Raw genomic sequence first — 22,991 nt, 5'->3', positions numbered from 1 at the left:
AAAAATCATCAAAAGAACAAAAATGATTTTAAGCCCACCTATTGGGAGTAGAGGGATATCGGTAAAAAACAAAACAAAAAAGTACCTTAATAAACCTGTTTAATAACACACACTATGGTTCTCCCCAGCAAATTTGAGCCCCTTTTTCTATTTTGCTGTTTTATTCAGTTTTTATTTGAATGTATTTTAAGTGTTTCATTATTCGATTTCATGTAAAAAAAATATATAAAAGGATAATCTTAAAAATATTGATTAAGAGGAAAAAAAGTTACGAAGCACTTGTGACCCGGAAGTGAAACCAACAAGTTCTTCCTGCATCAAGACCGGCAAGATGGCAGCGGACACGCAGGTTTGTGTGGCTGTTTTTTAACAGGACCCTATCCGCTAACGCAAGGCTATTCAAGTATGATATTAACCAACCTCGGGGTATGTTGACCACTGCTTTATTAACACATTGTTGTGTTTTGGCATTGAACGAGAAACTCGGGTTAAATTCAACAACAGCTCGCGAGCAGGCTGTTAGCTCAGTGCTACGTAGCCTACAGTGTGACTGAGCTGCTGCTGACGATAACCAGACAGAAAACCGAGCTGCTTTCTGTCCGCAGTGGTACGTTAGCTGGAGCTTTTTTTGAGGATGGTTTCGTCTTGTAATCCAACTCACCGGGGTGTTAAATTTACTGTCATTAAATTGAATCGGTCTGGATTCCCTAAATTAGGCAGACGAGCATACGTTGCGCCCTTGAAATTGGTAAATTGTAACTTTGATTAGTTAACTGATATGTTGTGACTACTGACTACATTCCACAGTCTGCTGACTCAGTGGTAGTATTATTAGCTGTGCTGGCAATTCCCTTGTCGACCACGAATCTATTTAAAAACAAGGCCTTCGGAGTTAACTGCCATTTATTTTTGCATAGAAGTTTCACAAAGAAACATTTCCTCCATTTCTCTCTCATTTCTCTGAATCTCATTCCCACGTACAGACAAAACCCTAAAAGTGCCACTTTATTAGGTACACATATTCAATCTAAGTCAATCCAACACAACTGGTCTGCCCAGAGGCGTTAATTACATTGTTTAGTCTAAAAATTAGAAACACATCTCAATATATTATTGTTCAGTACACCATCACTGCAAACTACAACCTCGATAATAAACATCATTCAATTGACACATCTTAGCAGCAAGGTCTCAAATATCAATTGACAAACGTGTAACTAGAGCTGAGACAATTAATTAATTTAGTCGATCAACAGAAAATAAACGTGCCACTTTTCTGCCAAGCAGCCACGTTCCTCAATTAAAAAAGACCAGTATTCCCGAGGTCCAGATGCTAAAATGTAAAGAGAAGCCGCCCCTTCCTGTCCCATGCGATCATCAAAATCTTGTTGTCGGACTGACTGCTTCACTGCTGCCATTTACTGCATTGGTCTTCATACTAAATGTGACTTTTACTTCAGGTTTCAGACACACTGAAGAAATTTGCCGCAAATGTGACCACAGCCAGTGTGAAAGAGCGCAAGGAGATATTCGGAGAGCTGAAACGATGTATAAAAGACAAAGGTGAGGGATTTCGTGTTGTTTAGTTTTCTACAATATGATTAAAATAGGTGCTATAACCAACACAAATGTGTCTTTAAAATAACTCTTTTCTTCCTCTTCTTTTTTTAGAGTTACCAGAGCCTGCTGTGAAAGGATTATGCAAGCTGTTCTGTCTCACTCCGTACAGATATCGGTGGGTTACTATGTAATGACTGTCAGCCACGAGAAAACCACACGGATAAATGCACCCAAAGCAGGAAACAAATTCATAGAACTACCTGTCAGTTTAACGCAATACAGCTCAACAGCACAAGAAACAGCTTCCGAAATGATCACATAGTTGAATCAACACCTCTCTCTAAAACAGATTTTCAAACATTCATGGTGGTAGGATTTAATTGCAGGAGTGAGTGTATGTCCTGTGTGTTTACATGGATGTGTGTGTGTGCTTATCAGGGATGCTGCATCACGCAGGGAGCTCCTCTCTGTTATTGGCCAGCTGGCTGAGAGTCAGCCGGACATCCTGGTGACCAGCCTCCTCCACTGCCTGTTGAACAGTGGCGTCATCAGCAAGAATGGAGAGCCCAGGTACGGCTCTGAACTTTTTATCGCTGTTTTTTATCCATGACGTTTGTTGTTGCATCCCTAATAAATTCCTACTTTTACAGAGGAAAAGACACTGGATGCATCATCAAAGCACTGTCAGCATTAGACAACTTTAATGTTTCTGTTTGAGAGGCAGGGTGAGCAAGAATCATAAAGGGTAGCATGCACAGTTACAGTGATGTGAGTGCAGTCAGCAGAAACACTAAACTACACTTTAACAAAGTTTGCATTAGGGCTGCACAATTAATCCAATTTTAAAATTGATTTGTTAAAGTCTAAATGTTGTCAAAATACCATTTTAAATCAAACAATGATCATGCTGCAGTCCTGACCTGCACATCATATACAGACTTAAGAAAACATCTTTGGTTCGTACCGATCACTGCAAAATTCACATCATCATAATTTGTTTTTCAATGAAAATTAGAAGTTTTTATTCAATAAGAAACATGATTAACTAATGAAATCAGCAGAAACGATAGAGGAGTGTGTCTAGGAACCCCTCTTTGGTTTACTATTACCATGGTTGTCTTCCTCTTATGATCTCCTTATTATACTTGCAGCAAAAGCACCGGCTCTGCTGCTTTCATCGGCTTGTCTTGGACCTGCCTTTTAGTCCCCAGGGTGTTTTCTGCCCCAGAGAAAAAAGGACCTATCTGGAAGAAAATGGTCAGTAAGAAAAGAGTCTTCTGAAATACCTACTTGTACCCAGTGATACAGTCTGGATGTTGCAGGTATCACCTTGTGGTCTGTTGTCCTCTCTTGTAGGTGGAGGTCCAGAGCCTTCTTGTAGCTGAGGTGGTGGGTGGAGCCAAGACCACGGCTCAGAAATCGAGCCTCAAGAATCTCAGTCACCTCTGGAAGGAAGTGAGTAAATTCAGCAATAGCCCATAAAAACAAATTTGCTCATATGTAGGCCTATAAATAAATAGACTGCTGCCGATACCAGTATACAAAATACAGACCTGGCTTTGTTGAGACTATCGATCTCCTCCGCTGGGTTTCGGTGCCCTTGACTGCGCTTCACAACACACACACACACACACACACACACACACACACACACTTCTACACACAACGAACAGCGCTATCCCTCTGAGTTTAACTCATAACAGTTCATGTTGATCTATAGTGAATAATGCTCATTATTATTCCTTTTAATGCTCATTATTATTCCTTTTGTCTTGGGCGTTTTAGAATACGCTGTTATGGCAATGTTTGAAGCTTTGAAGCATTTGAGTCATCTTTGAAAAATCTAAATAATACGACAACTTGTTTTGTTGCGCAGCTCCCTCTGAAATATTGATCCTGTCCGGATGGGGCTTTAGACTTTTCTTAAAATCTTGTGCTGGGTCAGAAACCATTACTGCTATAAGACACAATGAGACTTATGCGATATCAGACCACACGTAGAACCTAAACTTGACCTGTTCTAAACATCTAATAATAGTGATTTGAGAGCTGAAGCCCAGGAATGCTGGATTGGTGTGACATTGTGTTGTCTTTGACAGAACCCTGGACTGGTTGATCAGTACATCAGCACACTGTTGAGTCTGGACCAGAGCCCCACTACCCTGGTCATGCTGGGCGTGTGTTTAGACTTCTGCACGGCTCAGAAAGACAAAGCTACAATAGAGAAGCACAAGGTGAGTTTTTCTTTCAGCGGTTCTTGATTATTACAGATCTAACATCTCTAACCAATTGTCCTCTGAAATCTAAGATACATTTAACATATGCTTCATGCTTCAACATATAACCTTGTGTCTACTGTTTTCCAGAGTGCCCTGCTGGACCTGTACACAAAATCAGTCCTTATGAGCAAGACAAAACCACAGCGTTACATTTTGGACAAAAGTGGCTCCTTTCTGCGTCATGTGTCCCACTCTGAGTTCAAGGAGCTGCTCCTTCCTACACTGCAGAAGACGATGCTCCGCAGTCCAGAGAACGCAATGCAGAGTGAGAGGCTTTGAGTTTTTATTGTGAATATGAACAAACATAATGTCAAAAGACACAAGAACAACACTCTTAAAAATCCCCAAAACATAATAAGAAAAATATTATTATTAATACCGGTATGAATATCTTTGATGCGAAATAATTGCAGGTGAGTATTTAGCATTTTCCTGTTGTTTACTCGTCACACTCCCGGTGTGTAAAGGCCTCTACTTGTATAATTTAACCTACAACATGTTCTTGAAAATGTGCCTGTTTGGTGCTCTGGCAGCTCTCATGCAGTGGATTAATGAATTAACTGTCTGGTTTCTCTCCAGCCGTGTCCCGCCTGCTGTCGGCTGTGACTCTCGACCTCAGTCAGTATGCCATGGATATCGGAAAGGCCATCGCAAGTAAGGCTTTAATGGATGCTCAGTTGATTTGGTTTTAAGCAAACACTCAGCTGTCATGAGGATATAATTTGTCACAGAAGAAGTAATGACTGAAAGACCGGGCAATCAATTTAGCACGACTACGTGTATTTAATTGCTGGTACGGTCCGTGTTTCAGGTCAGCTGAAAGCTAATAACGCCCAGCTGATGGAGGACGCGGTTCAGGCCATGCAGAACTTGGCTCAGCAGTGCAGCGACCCTTCCGCTGTGCAGGACGTCGTCACTCACCTCTTCAAGATCCTTGGAGGTGAACTCATTTATTACTTTTTAGATCTTTTTCTCACCGTGTGTGGTTTTCTCACCGTCATCATGCTCACCTTCATAATTATTGTGGTTGCAGGGTCAGAGGGAAAGCTCACAGTTGTTGCCCAAAAGATGAGTGTTTGGTCTGGTAAGAAGCCTTTCAAACTTTTCTAATTATTAGCTATCCGTAACATAGAATTGCAAACATTTTCTCAATCATAAAATGTTGATCTTACTCCAGGGATTGCCAGCTGCAGCCATCATGCCGTGTCCGGAACCTCCAGCCAGACTCTCAGCTCTGCCGTCGCTGTGATGTTCATCCCTTCTTTACAACAAGAAGGTATCGTTGAGCCTGGAAATTCTTCAAGAGGCTGCAGTGTAATGTTTCTGTCGAGTACTAACTTTGTCTTTGTTTTACGCAGTTCACGAGACTACCTTGGTGCATGCCGTGTCAGTGCTCTCCCAGTGGAGCGGCCGTCTCACAGTGGAAGTTCCCACCGCTCTGCTGGATTGGTTGAAGAAAGCTTTCACCCTCAAGACCTCCACCTCTCTGGTTCGACACGCCTACCTTCAGGCCATGCTGGGGGCCTTCAGAGGTCAGTCACAGGAGGGCCGTTATGCTTTGTGTCGAATATACAGATGTTTGGATTGAACTCGATCCTTATTCCTGTTCCATCACCGTTTCCCTGGTTTTTAGGTGACACTCTGGCCCAAGCCTCAGACCTCGTGCCTTTGCTTCTGCAAACAGTGGAGAAGGCTGCGGCACAAAACTCCCAGCAGGCTTTGCTTGCTGAAGCTGTTGCAGCTTCTGTTCTTTTGAGTCGACTGGCACTGCTAGAGACACAGACGGGTGAGGCTGGCATCTCAGAAATTACTCCTTTTTTTCCCCATTTGTGAGACTGTTGGAACATACAGGGAATGGGAAGTAATGAGGATTTTTTTTTTCTATTTGTCTCTGCAGAGGCTAAGTTCTCCAGCTTTTGGAACCTGATCTTGGATGAAAAGAAGCCACTTTTAACCACAGAGAAGTTCCTCTCCCAGGCCAGCGAAGAAAGTAAGGCAATATTCAAAGTAACCCAGCAGCTAAAAGGCTCATGAGTGTTCTGAAATATTAAGAAATGAAATAATGGCCTGTCTCTGTCTTTAGCTCTGCTCACCGTGCTGCTTCTCTGTGAAAGGCTCTTCCTGGACCATGCTCACAGGCTCAACACCAGCAAATCACAGTGAGTCTGTGTTCTTGATAACATGCAGAGAACGGTGGTATTTTAATGCTAAATCAACATTTGAATGCTTCGCAGTGATTTTCTTGTTTAGTCAGTTGCAGATAAAGATTAGGTTAAACTTGTATGATTGATAATATACAATTTGTAGAATTAGATTCCAGTGGCGGTTTCTGACTCGTGATCCAAACATTTCCTTTAACTCCAGAACGTTGTAACGTCCACAATATAGAATTTATTGAAAACAAGGTAGATATAATCATTTCCAAAATCCACTATTTGTTTTTATCTAACAAAATATTCTGCTTCAATCCATATTTGTTGGCGTTTGCGCCTTTCAAAGACGACATTTTCACTGCGGTCAAAACTAGTTTACTCTCCTGCTTGCCGCACGCAAAGGGAGGCACGCACCTCCATTAACGGGGTGATCTAGCAACAATTCGACTTCACTATAAAAAACATTTTTGTAAAAGCCAAATATGGTGTTGGAAATACAAATGTTAGTCTCTGTGTATACATTGGGTGGCGCTGTACTAATGTCCTGTGCTCAGGTATAAAGGTACCGAAATCACTGTCGTTCTTAGCTTTTTGACCGCTTCTGAGATAACAGTTTTGTTGTCTTTTTTTAACAATTTTCTCTATCGTGTAACTCTTCTGTAGGATGTATCATCACGCCACGGTTGCGGTCGTGCTGTCTCGGAGCTGGCGTGTGAGGAAGCGGGCTCAACAGACCATCAGGAAGCTGCTCTCCTCTCTGGGTGGATCCAGTCTCGCCCATGGCCTTCTGGGAGAACTCCGCGTGGTCATCAACAAACACAAAGTACAGACTGATTATTCACCATAGACCGCTACAGCTCAACTGTTTAAACAATACGTTTATTTCTTTCTCAGCCTGATTGTTACTGACTGTGTGACGTAAACCGTCAGGTTTTGCCCCAGGACGTCCTGGTGTCAGATTTGGGAGAGCTGACCGAGCTTGGTCGCGGCTACATCCCCCCTCGTGTCCTGCTGGACGCGCTGTGTGTTATTTGCTCCTCTGCCAGCCAATGGGGCGATCCCACCGAAGCAGAGAATTTGGCCATGGAGACCCTCATAGTCACTCATCATCCATCCTTAGGTATGCGAATGCGTTGCCCTCCAGAATGAATCTACTGCCCGCGTGTGAACCACATTGGAGTTAAACATTAAACATGTTTTAACCAGGTTTTTGTAGCCTAAAGGGTAACTTTAGTATCAACCAAAAAACGAAAAACGTTATATTTCTCTCTAGGGTCCTTTCCCAAAAACAAGCACTTTTAGTGGACTTACATTGCCGTTGCGCTATTGCCAAATAGTTTTACATTGTAACCCGTTTCGTTGCTGGTCCATCCTGGACCAATTTCCAATATAGTTGTCCCCATTAGATACTTGGACACAAAGTGTTTGTTGGGGTGATGTATTGGTGCTCTGTCCCATATTCAACATGTCATCCGCTCTATTTCTTTCAGTTGGAGCTCGCAGTGGCCTCTGGCCTGTCCTGCTCTTCTCCATGAACATAAAAGCAGAAGAATTTATCGAAAAGAATCTAGAGGCTATTCTGCCACATCTGCTGGAGGTCAACGCTGACAACCAGGTCTGACAATAACCAACACCTACTTGTGCTGCTTTTACATTCCTGTGAATTAACCACGCTAGATTGAAGGATAGATTTCACATGATACCGGAATGTTTAGTGGTCACGTTTTTCATCTACAGGCGGTGAAAAATGCGGTCGGTGCCCTCTCCAGCCTCTCCCCCAACAAGCTGTTACCGCGAGTAATCAGTCACGTCATTGAGGGGCTTTCCCGACCCGCTCTACTTCACATCACCAGGGAGGAGTACGCCATCATGCTGACACCCAAGGGAGAACTGTACGACAACAGCATCATCCAGAGGTAACACTCTCCTACCACAGTGAACCCAACAGCAGTCGCCTGGACTTTCTGTCGTCTATTTGGCTTTTATTTGACTTCTCTTCCTCTACATATTGCTATAGTGCCCAGAAGGAAAGCACCAAGAAGGTCAACATGAAGAGAGAGAACAAGGCCTACTCCTACAAGGATCAGATCATTGAGCTGGAGTTACAAGAGGTAAAGTCCACTTACCATCCGTGTTTTCTTTGGTGGTTCTAATTTCTGGAGCACATTTAAATTTCTCTTTGATCGTGTAGGAGCTAAAGAAGAAAAAAGGCATCAAAGATGAATTGCAACTCAGCAGCAAACAGAAGGAAATGATTGAACTCCAGCTGGAAAAGGAGGGAGCTATTCGCGAGAGACTTCAAGGGGTATGAAACCCAAGTCACCAGAATGAATACTTATAATACTCTTAATTCTTTATTTCTCCTTGTTGATCTGTGGTGTGCTTCTCGTTGTCACCAGCTGCGTGTGGAGTTGCAGAGCGTGGTGGGTCTGCTGGAAGCCACTCTGCTAGAGAGACCACCTCAGATCACCAGGGAGCTCCCCGCTGTCCTCCAGGTCCTAATCCCCCTGCTCCAGTCCCCTCTGGCTGCTCCGTGCATCCAGCAAGTCTTCTTGGACATCGGAGTGTGCCTCATACCCAAACACTTTCACCACCTAGGTACATGGCCTGTCTTAGCATGTTCTTGTATTGACAGACACAGCATCTTGACTCGGTGTCACTTTCTTCCCTTCTAGCCATGCTTGTGGGACACGTGACTTTACGGTTGCTAAAGCCAGAGTGTGATCTGGACGAGGCCTGGGAACAGGAGGACCTGGACACAGCAGCCCACCGCACCATACTGCTGCTGCACAACCACACTGTCCCACAGAGAGATGCCAAGACTGGTGGTGAGCTCAGTCATGGACACTCGTGAAAGTTCCAGTTACAAACCCCAGATCTAGACACGCATGCACAATTTACGCATGCTGCATGATAGTTGTTTGTCATGCGGCACTCACACACAGACATTATTTGTGCTGTGCAGAAGATGCAGACGATTACATATGCAAACCGTTTTTCATTTAAATGTAACACCAGCAGCAAGTCAGAGTTGTAGCAAGCAACCAAGATAAGAAATGTGGCATACTGAGTTCTCCTGTTTCTTTGTATCGTCGTCTTCTTTCCCAGACGTCTCGGCTCCACTGTCTGCTCCGGCTTTCTCCGTCTGCTTCCCTCTCCTCAACGCTATGCTCAGGGAGTCCTCGGGCAGCACCGAGGAGACGGAGAACAAGATGACCAGAGCTTTACAAATCATCCTGGAACACTCGCAGCTCCGGTCCGCCACAGACATGGATGACCTTGTTATAGATGAGGTAGAGAGACCAAAAATAAAAGATTTATGTGACAGTACTACCATTTATTTTGTAGATTCATGTACTAAGTGTTGTGTTTTCTTGTCCCAGAATGGCCCAGAACTGCTTCCACGTGTCAGCATGCTGTTGCTACTGACGAGAATTATTTCCACAGCTACCCCGAGACTCCAGGTAACCGAGGAATTCAAATTCAGACCTTTACTTTTTGTTGATGGCCTGATAAAGAGTTTACCAACTTTTTTGTGCAACTGACTGACTGACTTATTGATTTAATTACATTGCGGTGTTGCAGGTGTTGGCGTCTCAGTGCCTGACAGCGCTGTGTGCCAGTGCTGGAGGAGACATGGGCTGCACCGTGGCAGAGCAGCAAGAGATAGACGTCCTGCTCAACGCCCTTCTCTCACCCTGCTTCTCTGTCCGGGATGCTGCCCTAAGGGTGAGCTGTGAATCGGTTAATTTGACATTTGTTGAAGCTGGCCTTACCCCTCAGTTAACAGGTAAACTTCGGACAGGAAAAGTCCCCACATGTGATGGCTTCCAGCTGTTTTCGCCACAGATTAAGCCTTAAAAGTGCTTCAAAAACGAATTTGTGTCCATCAAAATAGATACTGATGCAATGCTATCAACATATGTAGTGGTAACCTTTGTTAAATGACAAATTATATAGCCCGTGTGTGTTCATATTAGACATGCTCCTAACACCCAATCTGTCTGTGCTCAGGGATTGTTGGAGATGGAGTTTGCTCTGCCCACAGAAAGCACGGAGGCCAGTGGGCTGAGTTTGCTGCGCAGGCTTTGGGTTGGCAGGTTTGATGTTGAGGAGGAGGGCCGAGCCTTGTCTGAAAAGTATGCATTATGAGGTTTCTTGCTCCTTTCTTCCTCTATCTGAGTGACCGTTATACACTTATACTCATAACACATCACATATGTGTCTTCTTTGTCTTTTCAAACAGCATTCTCTGTCTTTTTTTGTTGTTTTCTTCCTTGTTCTCCATCTAACAAAATAATAACCATGCAGTTCTTCTTCCTCCTCAGACTCTGGGAATCTCTGGCTCTGGAGTTGGTCCCTGAGCTCTGCTCCCTGCTGATTGGCGACATCACTCACCATGAGGAGGCTGTCCGTTCTGCTGCAGCCGAAGCTCTGTCAAGCGCCGTGTCCCAGTACAAAGACCAGGCTGCCACAGTGTTGGGCCAGCTCACTGAGCTCTACCACCAGAAGCTCTATGTGAGACCCTGCACCACAGCCAAACCACAGTATCACTCGTATAGCTCTGGCTACTGATACTGGTTCAATTTGAGCTCAAGAGATGATATTTTTAACTTTTTGTTTTTTATAGAGACCCCCTCCTGTGCTGGATGCCCTGGGCAGAGTCATCTCTGAATCTCCACCTGACCAATGGGAGGCCAGGTAAATCTCAATTCTTGTTTGCAAAGATGAGATACACCAGAGTTTTTAGCCTTTTAATCTTAAATTGGAGATCAGTGTCCCAGGGACTCATGAATGCACAATCAACCACCTTAATATCTATATTAGCATATTATTTATCAGGGCAGAATATTTGGAGTACTTCCAAGAGGAAGAGATAACATGACAAAAAATAGTTATGACAGAAATAGGCAGGAAGGTGCTCACTACTTTAATCTTTGAGACAGATTATATCCTGACCCCCAGCCCACATTGTTTTCTCATTAATGTCTTGCTTTAGTGGTTATCTATCAGATATGATCAGAAAAGCTAATCCCATTATAACGTGAAACAGTAACATTTCAAATGTTTCTTTTTGTGCACTGAGCCATTTTCTCGCACTCTCTCTTTCTCAGGGGTGGCATTGCTCTAGCTCTGAACAAGCTGTCCCTCTACCTGGATGAAGCTCAGGTTACCCCTCTCTTCCTCTTCTTCGTTCCTGATGCGCTGAACGACCGCCACACTGAGGTGCGCCGCTGCATGCTGGACGCCGCCCTCTCTGCGCTCAACACACACGGAAAGGTACATTACACTTCATAAAGACACAGACACGTTCTACTATTTATCACATTACCATTTATGTCTTGCACTGTACTTTATCTACCCGTCTTCTGTAACAGGACAACGTGAGCTCCCTGCTGCCAGTGTTTGAGGAGTTTCTAAAGGACGCCCCCCAGGACGCCAGCTACGACTCTGTCCGTCAGAGTGTGGTTATTCTCATGGGCTCCTTGGCCAAACATCTGGATAAAAGTGACCCCAAAGTCAAACCCATCGTGGCCAAGCTCATCACTGCACTCTCTACACCTTCACAGCAGGTAAGCCGCTCATCCCGCGTCCCCACTTACCCTGTATTGTTGAGAGTGTATTATTACAGTCCATCATCGCCTTTTTTCTTAAGTACAGATCCCACTTTGCTGACAGTCCATTACTTTTCATCGTATTATGTGGTTTGTCATCCCTCTTCAGGTCCAGGAGTCGGTGGCCGGGTGTTTACCTCCTTTAGTCCCTGCCATCAAGGAGGACGCCGCAGGGATTGTAAAGAACCTTCTGCAGCTGCTGCTGGAGAGCGACAAGTACGCAGAGAGAAAGGGGGCAGCGTACGGACTGGCAGGCCTGGTCAAAGGTCTGGGGATCCTGGCTCTCAAACAACAGGACATCATGGCCACTCTGACCGACGGCATCCAGGACAAGAAGAACTTTAGACGGAGGGAAGGTCAGTGAGGTTAATGCAGCCATTGAACTGTTTGGTTTTGTATGAATTTAGACACATTGATGCAAATTTGTTGTATTATGGATGTCAGACTACATCGTTGTTATCTACCATACAAGTACCAGAAGCCACCATCTACCGGCACATTTAAAGCTGCTTCTTTAAAAAAAACTAAAAAAAACAACAACAACAACTACTGAGCAACTGCTTGTCTGTGTCTAGGAGCGCTGTTTGCCTTTGAGATGCTGTGTAACATGCTGGGGAAGCTGTTTGAGCCGTATGTGGTCCATGTGCTGCCGCACCTCTTGCTCTGCTTTGGAGACGGAAACCAGTACGTCAGAGAGGTGAGCAGGCAGATCACATCCCAGAGCCTTTGTCTAATATCTACATTTCTCATTTCATAAATGTATCTTCAAAGTACCTTGCTTCAAATTACAAAAGGTCTTTTTTCCCTATCCAGTGCTTCTGTATGTTCTCATTAAAACATAGCAACGTTGGCATAACATGTGATCCATTAAACATGCACTCATTTAGGAAACGTTTGATAGAATGTGTAGGTTTCAGCCCCCTTGCTCCACTTCTAACAGGCTGCAGATGACTGTGCAAAGGCTGTGATGAGGAACCTGAGCGCCCACGGGGTGAAGCTGGTCCTCCCCTCCCTGCTGGTGGCCCTAGAGGAGGAGTCCTGGAGAACTAAAGCAGGTTGGGAGCCCCTCTGCAGCTTTTTTGACATGTTGGGAGAATATTAATAAGCCTTGTCTAGTGGATTACAATTGTGGTTATAGTTGTGTTTAACTGGGTAATTATTTCCTTTTTTTTGTTTTCACATATGAGGACAGTCGCAATTAAATAAGTTCCAAGTTCACTCAAACAGTAGCTTTTTGTGACTCACTCCCCTCTTTCCTTTAGGTTCGGTGGAGTTGCTTGGTGCCATGGCTTTCTGTGCACCCAAGCAGCTGTCCTCCTGCCTGCCCAACATTGTGCCCAAGCTGACCGAGGTGCTGACGGACTCCCATGTGAAGGTGCAGAAGGCCGGCCAGCAAGCCCTCCGCCAGATTGGCTCTGTCATCCGCAACCCAGAAATCCTGGGTAAGTGACTCAGAGTCGGGCAAAAATCATAATCACATATATTTTCAAGTTAAATGTATCAGTCTGGTGCACTTTGAGGGCAGAATTAAGTGGCTAAATCTGTGAAGAACTTTGTGCTCTTGTTAACAACTTAATCCTACAAAAACATGGTAAAAGCAATTTAGTTAGCAGCTCAGAAATGCTGCCAGAAAATGATGAGTTTAGACAATACCAGACATCAACAAACTACGAACTATGCTAAGAAAAATGAGGTAAGCCACTAAATAACACGTACAGTTCTGAAATGTACTTTTGTTTACCACTGATGTTTAGTAAGCTAGTGTTTGATCCTCTCTCTCAGCCATTACCCCGATCCTGCTGGACGCTCTCACTGAACCGTCCAGGAGGACCCAGACGTGCCTGCAGACGCTGCTGGACACCAAGTTTGTCCACTTCATCGACGCCCCCTCCCTGGCCCTCATCATGCCCATCGTCCAGAGAGCCTTCCAGGATCGCTCCACTGACACCCGCAAGATGGCCGCTCAGATCATTGGCAACATGTACTCCCTCACTGACCAGAAGGTACACCGCATCTTCTAAATATTACACTGAAATAAAAACGAAATAAAATGTTTAGTTGTTGTTTAAACTAGTGTATTCTGAGGAATTGTATTTGTTTTATGGTGCGATACGTGTTGTCGTTTCCAGGATCTGTCACCCTACCTGCCGAGTGTTATTCCTGGACTGAAGGCCTCCCTGTTGGACCCGGTGCCTGAGGTGTGTTTAGTTAGAAACTGTAACTACAGAAATATGTGCTCTGTATGTGTTAGGTTGAAGCTATAACTGCTTTTTCTTCTTCTCCTCTCCAGGTACGTACGGTCTCAGCCAAAGCCCTGGGTGCCATGGTGAAGGGGATGGGTGAATCCTGCTTTGATGACCTGCTGCCGTGGCTCATGGAGACACTGGCCTCTGAACAGAGCTCTGTAGATCGCTCTGGAGCCGCACAAGGTCTGTTCCTCTACACTCTTGTCTCTGTGTTGTTGCTGACTTGCTCTCAATGACTCACTGAATGATTTGTATCTCGGTGTCTTAAGGTCTGGCTGAGGTGATGGCTGGACTGGGAGTGGAGAAGCTGGACAAGCTGATGCCGGATGTGGTGCAAACGGCCAGCAAGGTAGACATCGCTTCCCACGTCAGAGACGGCTACATCATGATGTTCATCTATCTGCCCCTCACCTTTGGAGACAGGTTTACTCCCTACGTTGGGCCCATCATCCCCTGCATTCTCAAGGTATTGCTACGACCACAAAGCTTCTTTTTTTTGGCATTGTGCCGGGAATCACATTTCACTGCTCTTACTGGGGTCGAAGATTTTTCTGTGATTTTAAAATGACTACTTCCTGGGAATGTTCTTGTCCTTTTCTCATGATTCCCAATGTTATTCTTTCATATGTTAGATTATGTGTTCATCCTTGTTTCCGTACATCTTTATTACTAAAAATACCGGGGCCAGCAGGTATTTTGACCTGGAAATAGGTTTTGGCAGGAAATACAGGGATCTCAATTCAGGCTGTTGAACCTTTGCTCCTCCACTATGTGTGTTGTCCACCAGGCTCTGGCTGATGAGAATGAATATGTGAGAGACACGGCGCTGCGAGCCGGCCAGCGCATCATCAGCATGTATGCTGAGACCACCATCGCTCTGCTGCTTCCTGAGCTGGAGCAGGGCCTGTTTGATGACCTGTGGAGAATCAGGTCGGTTTTAAAAACGGCGTAACACATCAGCGATTGAATAAACGTCACTCTTATATTGACCGGTTGTGCGTTCCATCCCCTCGTTGGTGTTTTGCAGGTTCAGCTCTGTGCAGCTGCTTGGAGATCTGCTGTTCCATATCTCTGGAGTGACAGGAAAGATGACCACGGAGACCGCTTGCGAGGATGACAACTTTGGAACAGCTGCATCCAATAAAGTATGAGCACATTCCTTTTCTACATAAAAGATTCCTCTACAGAGCCACCGAGTTCATAAAAGGAAGTTGGCTCCTCGTTATATCTCTACTTGCCATCACAGCAGTGTGGAGTTGGTCTGTTTTTATACATTGATGTGTAAACAGTTTGCTGACCTTTTCTCTTCCAGGCTATCATTGGAGCTCTTGGTGCCGAGCGGCGTAATCGTGTCCTCTCTGGCCTCTATATGGGCCGTTCAGACACTCAGCTGGTGGTTCGACAGGCTTCCCTCCACGTGTGGAAGATCGTGGTCTCCAACACCCCCAGGACTCTACGAGAGATCCTCCCAACCCTCTTCACTCTGCTGCTGGGCTTCTTGGCTTCCACCTGGTCTGACAAGAGAACGGTATTACTCCTTTGAACCGTGCAATATATATAAATTATATATTCCCTGGTTTATACCTCCAAAGAGCCTTTTACTGACGCCGTGTGTCGCTGTGGTTTTAGATCGCTGCTCGAACGCTGGGAGATCTGGTGAGGAAACTGGGGGAGAAGATTCTCCCCGAGATTATTCCCATCCTGGAGGAGGGACTGCGCTCTGACAAGAGTGACGAGAGGCAGGGAGTCTGCATCGGCCTCAGCGAGATCATGAAGTCCACCAGCAAAGATGCGGTGAGTCACGCAGACGCTGTAACACACAGGGATTGAGTTAAAGGTTATCGTTGCCTGCGGCAGATGAGACTCCACAGACACAGTTTGAGCCCAGAATGTTGCCAAGAATCATAAAAACATGTCATTAAGGTTCATTTTGGGGGTTTTATAGACTACTTTTAAATAAGCAGATTAGTTTAAACGAGGAATTTTATGTTCTCTCTCTTTTAAAAGTGAGAAGAGAAATGCAATTAAGCCTCTTAATAAGCAAAATATGTTTTCACTGAAAAGGGTATTTTCTTATCATTGTTTAATTGATTCGATCGCGTTTTCTTCCTAAACACAACCAAATGCATATTATAATAAAAATTATTTATTTATTTTCTTATTTTTTTTAGACCTAGCTTAGGCCAAGAGTCTGATAATAAAAAACATAAAACAGCATTAACCTGACGGTGTTTGTGCTGTAGGTGCTCGTCTTCTCTGAGTCACTGGTCCCCACAGTGAGGAAGGCGCTCTGTGACCCTCTGGAGGAAGTCCGAGAGGCTGCAGCCAAAACCTTTGAGCAGCTTCATGCAACCATCGGCTACCAGGCGCTGGATGACATCCTGCCTACTCTGCTCAAACAGCTGGTGAGGGAACGAGGAGGACAAAAACGTAACACAGATAGTATTCAAAAGTTCTCAGTCTGGCTTTTAATACACACAACGTCTTTTCCCAGGACGACGAGGAGACGGCTGTGTTTGCGTTGGACGGCCTGAAGCAAGTCATGGCCGTGAAGAGTCGCTCTGTGCTGCCTTACTTGGTTCCAAAGGTAAAGTCTTGATAGTCAAAAGTTGACTCTATTAGGCCTTATTATTGCATCTGGCTGTATCTGACTAAGACGATTGTTCCCTCTGGTCGTACCAGCTGACTGCTGCTCCTGTGAACACCCGTGTGCTGGCCTTCCTGTCCGCCGTGGCCGGAGACGCTCTCACGCGCCACCTAGGGGTCATCCTGTCCGCCCTTCTCTCCTCCCTCAAAGGAAAGCTGGGAACAGAAGACGAAGCGCAGGTAATACCGGCCTTCACAAGCTAGGATACCTACTGTGTTTGAGCCTTTTGTTCTTTCCTCATGATGTGTTGTCTTTGCTTCAGGAGTTGTGCAACTGTCAAACAGTGATCCTCTCGGTGGAGGATGAAGTGGGCCAGCGGATCATCATAGACGACCTGCTGGAGGCCACGCGTAGCGCTGACCCCGGCCTCAGACAGGCTGCTGTCACCATCCTCAACGCCTACTTTGCCCGTACCCGCCTGGACTACAGTAACCACACTCGCAACCTGCTCTCAGGCCTCATCCGCCTCCTCAATGACTCTAACACAGAAATCCTGTCTCAGAGCTGGGACACCATCAACTCCATTACCAAGGTGTGTTGATATCTGTACAGATCAGTACTTTGATCATGTGTTAATCAATAAGTAAATGTGAGTGCCTAAGTGTTTGTTTGTTTTTCTTGTATAGAAACTTGATGCAAGCAGCCAGCTGGCTATGATTGATGATCTGCATCGAGACATTAAATCAGTAGCTGCAGACGTTAAGGGTCAGCACCTGCCTGGTTTCTGTCTGCCCAAGAAGGTAAGAAGGTTCCTCCTGACGCAGTAAACTCTGGGACTTTATCACAGCACGATGATTTAGTTCTTGCATTTCTAATTTAGCACTTCTAAGTCCTTTTATAAAGCATAAATACCAAAAATATCAAAAAGGATTTGCTGCTGCTCTCTGGTTTAGTAGCATTGTAAATTTGATATTTTGGGGTTCTTGACTGTTGATCAGAGAAAATAAGCTTTTTGAAGATGCCCCCTTGGGCTCTGGGAAATTATAATGGTTGTTTTTTAACAATGTTCTGACATGATAGAGACTTAGCAATTAAATAGTTAATCCCAAAACATTAATTGGCAGATCAATCAGTAATGGGAATATTTGTTGCATTTCACGTTATTGTCTTTGTTTCCACAGGGTGTGACCTGCATCCTGCCTATCCTGAGAGAAGGTGTCCTCACTGGTAGTCCTGAGCAGAAAGAAGAGGCGGCGAAAGCATTAGGAGGGGTCATCAAACTGACCTCCCCTGAGGCACTGCGGCCCTCTGTCGTCAACATCACTGGCCCGCTCATTCGGATCTTGGGAGACCGCTTTGCCTGGACGGTGAAGACCGCTCTGCTGGAGACTCTCACCCTGCTGTTGGCAAAGGTCTGTACCTGCATCTAAACTGTAAATGGCCGAATACTTTTCAAGACGCCGTCATTAGCAGTCGGGGGGCTAAGTCGCCGTGTTTGGCTCTAACATCTGGACTGTAATCCTCCTCCAGGTGGGCATTGCCCTGAAGCCCTTCCTGCCTCAGCTTCAGACCACCTTCCTGAAGGCCCTGCAGGACTCGAGCCGTGGGGTGAGGCTGAAGGCCGCTGAGGCTCTGGGCCAACTGGTTTCTATCCACACCAAGGTGGACCCGCTCTTCACCGAGCAGCTCTCTGCCATCCGCACCGCTGAGGACTCAGGAGTCAGGTGAGCACTCATACAGCAGACTAATGGTGACATCTGAAAGTTAAAGGAGACAATTTGATCAGGTTTCTCTGTCAACTATTGCTCTAACGGAAACGGAATAATTTAGCTATTAATAAACCAGACCCCACACACTACAAAAACAACATATAAAACAGCCCATTAATAATTTGACATCTATCCCAAAATGTTCTTTACTAGAGGCCAATATTATTGGGTGATATTAACGCATCCCAGATATATATATATATATATTAAAAAAAAGGCAAATATCTTTGTGGTTATTTAAAAATAGTGTCACCATTACATAGCTTGTCCACCAGAGAGCACTGACAAATTTATTTTTCAATTGTGAATTGTCCCACTCAGTTCACTCAGTCAGTTATTTAATAACCAATTTTAAGGGATGAAAACATGTTTTTGTGTTATTTGTTAAAACTGTATTTATCAGCCAATGTATTGTTATTAATATATAGTTGTTTGTTACAAACTCTTAAATATCTAGATTGGCATTTATATGATATTTATATTATTATGTAAAATCTCATGCTTGCGTTGTGCTCTTTACCTCTCTCACAGGGAGACAATGCTGCAAGCCTTAAGGTTCGTCATCCAGGGGGCCGGGTCAAAGGTGGACCCAGCCATCCGCAAGAACATCACCACCACATTACTTGGCATGCTGGGACATGATGAGGTATGACAGGAGGAGCAGATGTAGAGAAGATTCTTTTTTATTTTTTATCTGTAACAACACGCCTGTTTTTCCACCCCGGGGCCTGTAAAAGCTGCTGAATACATGAAGTGATAACATATGAAACACAAAAGTATAAACATATGAGTACTTAGAATTTGACAGACAGTTGTTCTGGGGTGTAGTTTCATCTGTGATCACAGTAGGAAATGGAAGTCAGGCAGAGAGGATGTGGTTTTCTAAAAATGTGGTTTTGAGCCTCTGTCAGTATGACAATAAATGACACTCAAGCTGTCTGTGTCTGTCTGTCTGTGTCTGTGTGCACGCAGGATGCGACGCGTATGGCGTCAGCCGGCTGTGTCGGTGAGCTGTGTGCCTTCCTGTCAGAAGAGGAGCTGAAGAGCGTGTTACTTCAGCACATCTTAGGTTGGTATTCCTATGCCAAGTTATCGTCACATCACGTCTCACACTATGTGCATAATGTTGGGCTTTCTTTTTTCATTTTCCCCTAATTGCTGTTTATTACAACAACTGACTTGGTGTACAGACTGTAATAATAATAGTGATTTAGTAAATGTGTGTTTTGCTTGGTTTGAGCACAAATAGTATTTTTCATGTGGCTTTTATAAATGTGTTTACAGTTAGATTTTTGTATTTGTTTCATAAAAGTTTGACTTTGCCCTGTGTGTTTCTGCGGCTCCCTGTGCATCAGCAGAACAGTGAGAGCATGAGCTAATAGATGTTGTTCCTCCCTGTAGCCGATATGTCCGGTGTTGATTGGATGGTGCGTCATGGCCGTAGCTTGGCCATGGCCATAGCCATCAAGTCTGCTCCTGAGAAGCTGTGTGGGAAGGAATACTGTGATACTGTGACAGAGACCGTTTTGACCAACGCCACTGCTGACAGGGTGAGAAGAAAGTTTGTGTGACACTTTAACAAAATATTCCTCATGTCAGTCATGAACTGACTGCAATGAATAGTCTGTATAAGTCACCTTTTAAAGAAATGATTTGATATTCTAAGAACTACCTTATTTTCTGTAACAATTTCTTGGCTTAATGTGATCAAACCAACGAGATATAACATGTTAATTAGTGAGATTTACATGTTTTTCTTACCTTCTGACAGAGCCAGCTAGCTGTTTCCAGTCTTTATGCTAAGCTAAGCTAACTGTCTCCTGGCTGTAGCTTAATTTTCACCATACAGACGAGAGAGTGGTGTCGATCACACCGACATTCAGAAAGCCAGTGCTTCAGATTGTAGTAAATGGCCACTGGTTTCTTTCTAAAATACAACTTCGAATGTAAAAAGCATACCGTATATAACATTATTAGAATAGGTAACAGTCCTGTGTCCACCAACATTGTATGTTAATCCCTGTTGCTCTCATGTGCGTCAGTACTTACTGTGATTATGTTCTTTTTCCAGATTCCCATTGCCACCAGTGGGATCAGAGCGATGGGATACCTGATGAGGCATCATCTCAGAACAGAGGGAGGCAGTAGTGTTTCCCAGCGCATCATCACACAGTTTGTCAAGGTAAAGCAGGAACTGTTTCATTCAACAGGCTATTTACTTCCCTTTGTGCAAATTCTACAGTGTTGGCAACCAATTTGAGTTCTACTTACGTTGGGGTGATATTTATTCATTTTCTATAAACGTTTATTCCTTTTTATGGTCACAGGTGAGCTGGTGCCTTCCTTGCACACGTTCTCCTGGTGGGAAATAAATAAATAAAAGCTGCACCAATGATAATTGTTTTAATAAAAAAAGACTCGAGTGACTGTAATGTGAAATGTATCGCTACTAGTGACAAACCAATTTACCATTTTTACCTGACTCTGCAGTTCCCCTCAGGTCTTTGGAGTGTTTTTCTTTCTGCATATTGTTTCGGTTTATGGCCCCGAATGTTACTGTTCTCGTGTACTTTCATTGCTCTTCTTAGTGTCATTTTCAGCAGCAGACAGCTGTTCAGACAGACAAAGTTAGTAACTAGCTGGTGAACATACGGGTGAATTTAGCAGCTAAAGAGACAGATATTTCCTTCAGAATCTGATGGAGACTAAAACTGAGTCAAGCCAATTTTATTTAGATAGACCAGTGTCACAAAACTGGCTTTTCAATCTGTACAGCATACAACAATCAATCCTTAGGCCCTCGGTTCAATTAAGAAGAAAAGAAAACCTCAGAAAGAGCAACAGAGGAGGGATTCCTCTCCCAAGATGGACAGACATGCACGAAATGTCACGTGTTCAGAGCAGAAAGGAGAGGGAATATTGTGATTAATCAGGTTGCCAGAAACACGTTCACCCCAAAAACTAAATAGGGTGATAACCAAGCCCCAAGGAAGAGCGCCTAGCTTTGAAGCAAATTTCACATAGTGGCCAAACAGTGGAAACACAACTTCCTGGGCTTTTTTCCAGAGACTTACATTGGGAAAGAGATGTTTGTAAATAACTGGATCATTTGTTTTGGAGGTAAATTAACTTCCCAGTACAAACACTTAAAAACGTAATATTCTTAAACACTTGATATTTGCTAAATCATTAGGTCCTAATCCCGCTGCCCCCTGGTGGCCACAGAAATATCTAATAATGCTGCTTTAAAAAAATGTTTTTCATTTATGCCTCATGGTATTAATGAGAAACTGTTTATTTGTTGCTTGATGTTACTCTATTACCAGGGTAGTATTTGTAATGTATAAGTAGCAGGAAGTAATACCAAGTAGCTGTAAATGCGTAGATACACGTGGAAACAACAGAGTATGTATAGAAAGATGAATAATGTGACGAGTACCTCCTTCAACAGTCTGTTTTTATCTGTGTTACCACGCAGTGTCTTCAGAACCAGTCCAGTGACATCAGACTGGTGTCAGAGCGGGTGCTGTGGTGGGTGTTCAAAGAGCCGGCTACACCCTCCATGGAGGCCAGTCTCGTCAAGCCCCTACTGAAGAGTCTGCTGGACAACACCAAGGACAAGAACACCAGCGTGAGAGCTCAGAGCGAATACACCATCGTCAACCTGCTGCGACTCCGACAGGGAGAGGAAACCATGCAGGTCAGACTACAGGCCGTCTATCATTTACAGATGTAGATAATGTATAAAGGCAAAAAAATGTTTTTCTAATTTATACTTTTTGCTCTTTCTACATTTCAGAGTATTACCGCCATTCTGGACTCTGCAAGTAACGACCTGCTGTCAGACTGTCACCGTCGGTCCTTGAAGAAAATCATCAGCCTGCCGGACTCCAATGAAGAGATAGACGACACCATCCTGACGTGATGGAGCAGGACTGGGCTGTGAAACGATCTCTGCAGATCCCCACTGTACAACCCAACACACACTCACCACACAGGCCCATGTTGCTTTTCATGAACCAAGGCTGAGTTGGGTGGTGTTTCCCAACAAATTCTTGTTTTTTTTCTCCTTTTCTCTTTTGTCATTGTTTTAGCGGCTTTTACGCCCAATTTATAACATTTTTTTTAATTTTATCTAATAATGTGCAGGTTATCCTCCTGTACTGAACTACATTAGGAAGACACGAAGCCAATTCTGTTTTGATGTTTCAATGTTTTCCTACTTATTTTACCAAAAGGATTTCAAGCATTTAAGATGCTGCTGTAATGAAACACCCCTGTCTTTAACTTTTATTTGGACTTTGTGTGTGAGAGTTGTTTGGGGGATAAGCAACCTCTCATAAGAACAAAAAACATTCTTATGTCAGTGATACGGTTGTAAAAAAGCAATTCAAAATAAAAAGATCTTGATTTCATTATGTAGTGTGAAATATTGGGAAACAGTTACCTTCAGGGTGGGGTCAGGGGTCACAGACTTTCATCACGCCTTAAAGTCACTCCACATATTTCTCTGCACTACCTACTGACATTTAAGATTATATAAAGTGTCAGTACATGTGACGATTATGCAGACAAACCACGTGTGTGTGTATATATATATATATGTATATATATATATATATATGTATATGTATGTATGTATATGTATGTATATGTATGTATATGTATATGTATGTATATGTATATGTATATATATGTATATATGTATATGTATATGTATGTATATATGTATGTATATATATATGTATATGTATGTATATATATATGTATATGTATGTATAT

The 22,991-nt window shown here is 43.9% G+C and overlaps 1 protein-coding gene across 2 annotated transcripts; it reads left to right on the top strand.

Moving 5' to 3' along the window:
* The first annotated feature begins 289 nt into the window (after positions 1–289).
* gcn1 (GCN1 activator of EIF2AK4) lies at positions 290–22,624 on the top strand. 2 transcript variants are annotated; one of them, XM_031849392.1, is made up of 57 exons: positions 290–349; positions 1,461–1,563; positions 1,672–1,735; positions 1,999–2,130; positions 2,712–2,817; positions 2,917–3,015; positions 3,660–3,794; positions 3,927–4,104; positions 4,419–4,493; positions 4,651–4,779; positions 4,873–4,923; positions 5,017–5,115; positions 5,198–5,371; positions 5,473–5,625; positions 5,737–5,829; positions 5,923–5,998; positions 6,656–6,815; positions 6,923–7,112; positions 7,483–7,607; positions 7,730–7,908; positions 8,010–8,103; positions 8,184–8,297; positions 8,392–8,590; positions 8,668–8,820; positions 9,101–9,285; positions 9,376–9,456; positions 9,578–9,721; positions 10,007–10,131; positions 10,321–10,510; positions 10,623–10,693; positions 11,107–11,272; positions 11,371–11,565; positions 11,717–11,963; positions 12,183–12,304; positions 12,548–12,662; positions 12,870–13,049; positions 13,390–13,610; positions 13,737–13,805; positions 13,898–14,036; positions 14,123–14,319; positions 14,641–14,783; positions 14,881–14,998; positions 15,166–15,381; positions 15,483–15,647; positions 16,097–16,258; positions 16,348–16,440; positions 16,536–16,679; positions 16,763–17,032; positions 17,127–17,240; positions 17,622–17,852; positions 17,971–18,164; positions 18,741–18,855; positions 19,182–19,278; positions 19,611–19,759; positions 20,281–20,391; positions 21,688–21,909; positions 22,009–22,624. In XM_031849392.1, the coding sequence occupies exons 1-57, from the start codon at positions 332–334 to the stop codon at positions 22,132–22,134; spliced, it is 8,016 nt and encodes a 2,671-aa protein (XP_031705252.1). In that variant the 5' UTR covers positions 290–331; the 3' UTR covers positions 22,135–22,624. The 2 variants fall into 2 exon arrangements, with proteins under 2 accessions (XP_031705252.1, XP_031705251.1); XM_031849391.1 differs by lacking the exon at positions 290–349 and adding an exon at positions 375–426.
* Positions 22,625–22,991: the final 367 nt, after the last annotated feature.

Source organism: Anarrhichthys ocellatus, unplaced genomic scaffold (assembly GCF_004355925.1).
Source record: "Anarrhichthys ocellatus isolate YVR2014 unplaced genomic scaffold, GSC_Weel_1.0 scaffold9, whole genome shotgun sequence".
Classification (NCBI taxonomy): domain Eukaryota; kingdom Metazoa; phylum Chordata; class Actinopteri; order Perciformes; family Anarhichadidae; genus Anarrhichthys; species Anarrhichthys ocellatus.
Note: the sequence above shows the minus strand (reverse complement) of the source record. Positions and strands in the feature narration are given on the sequence as shown.

What these genes read in the sequence shown, in the direction of transcription:
- gcn1 (XM_031849391.1), top strand. Translation starts at nt 406, where the DNA reads ATGATATTAACCAACCTCGGG. An exon ending in GACCTATCTGGAAGAAAATG is followed by an intron (nt 2,818 to 2,916) that starts GTCAGTAAGAAA and finishes CCTCTCTTGTAG; the next exon opens with GTGGAGGTCCAGAGCCTTCT. An exon ending in CCATCAACTCCATTACCAAG is followed by an intron (nt 17,033 to 17,126) that starts GTGTGTTGATAT and finishes TTTCTTGTATAG; the next exon opens with AAACTTGATGCAAGCAGCCA.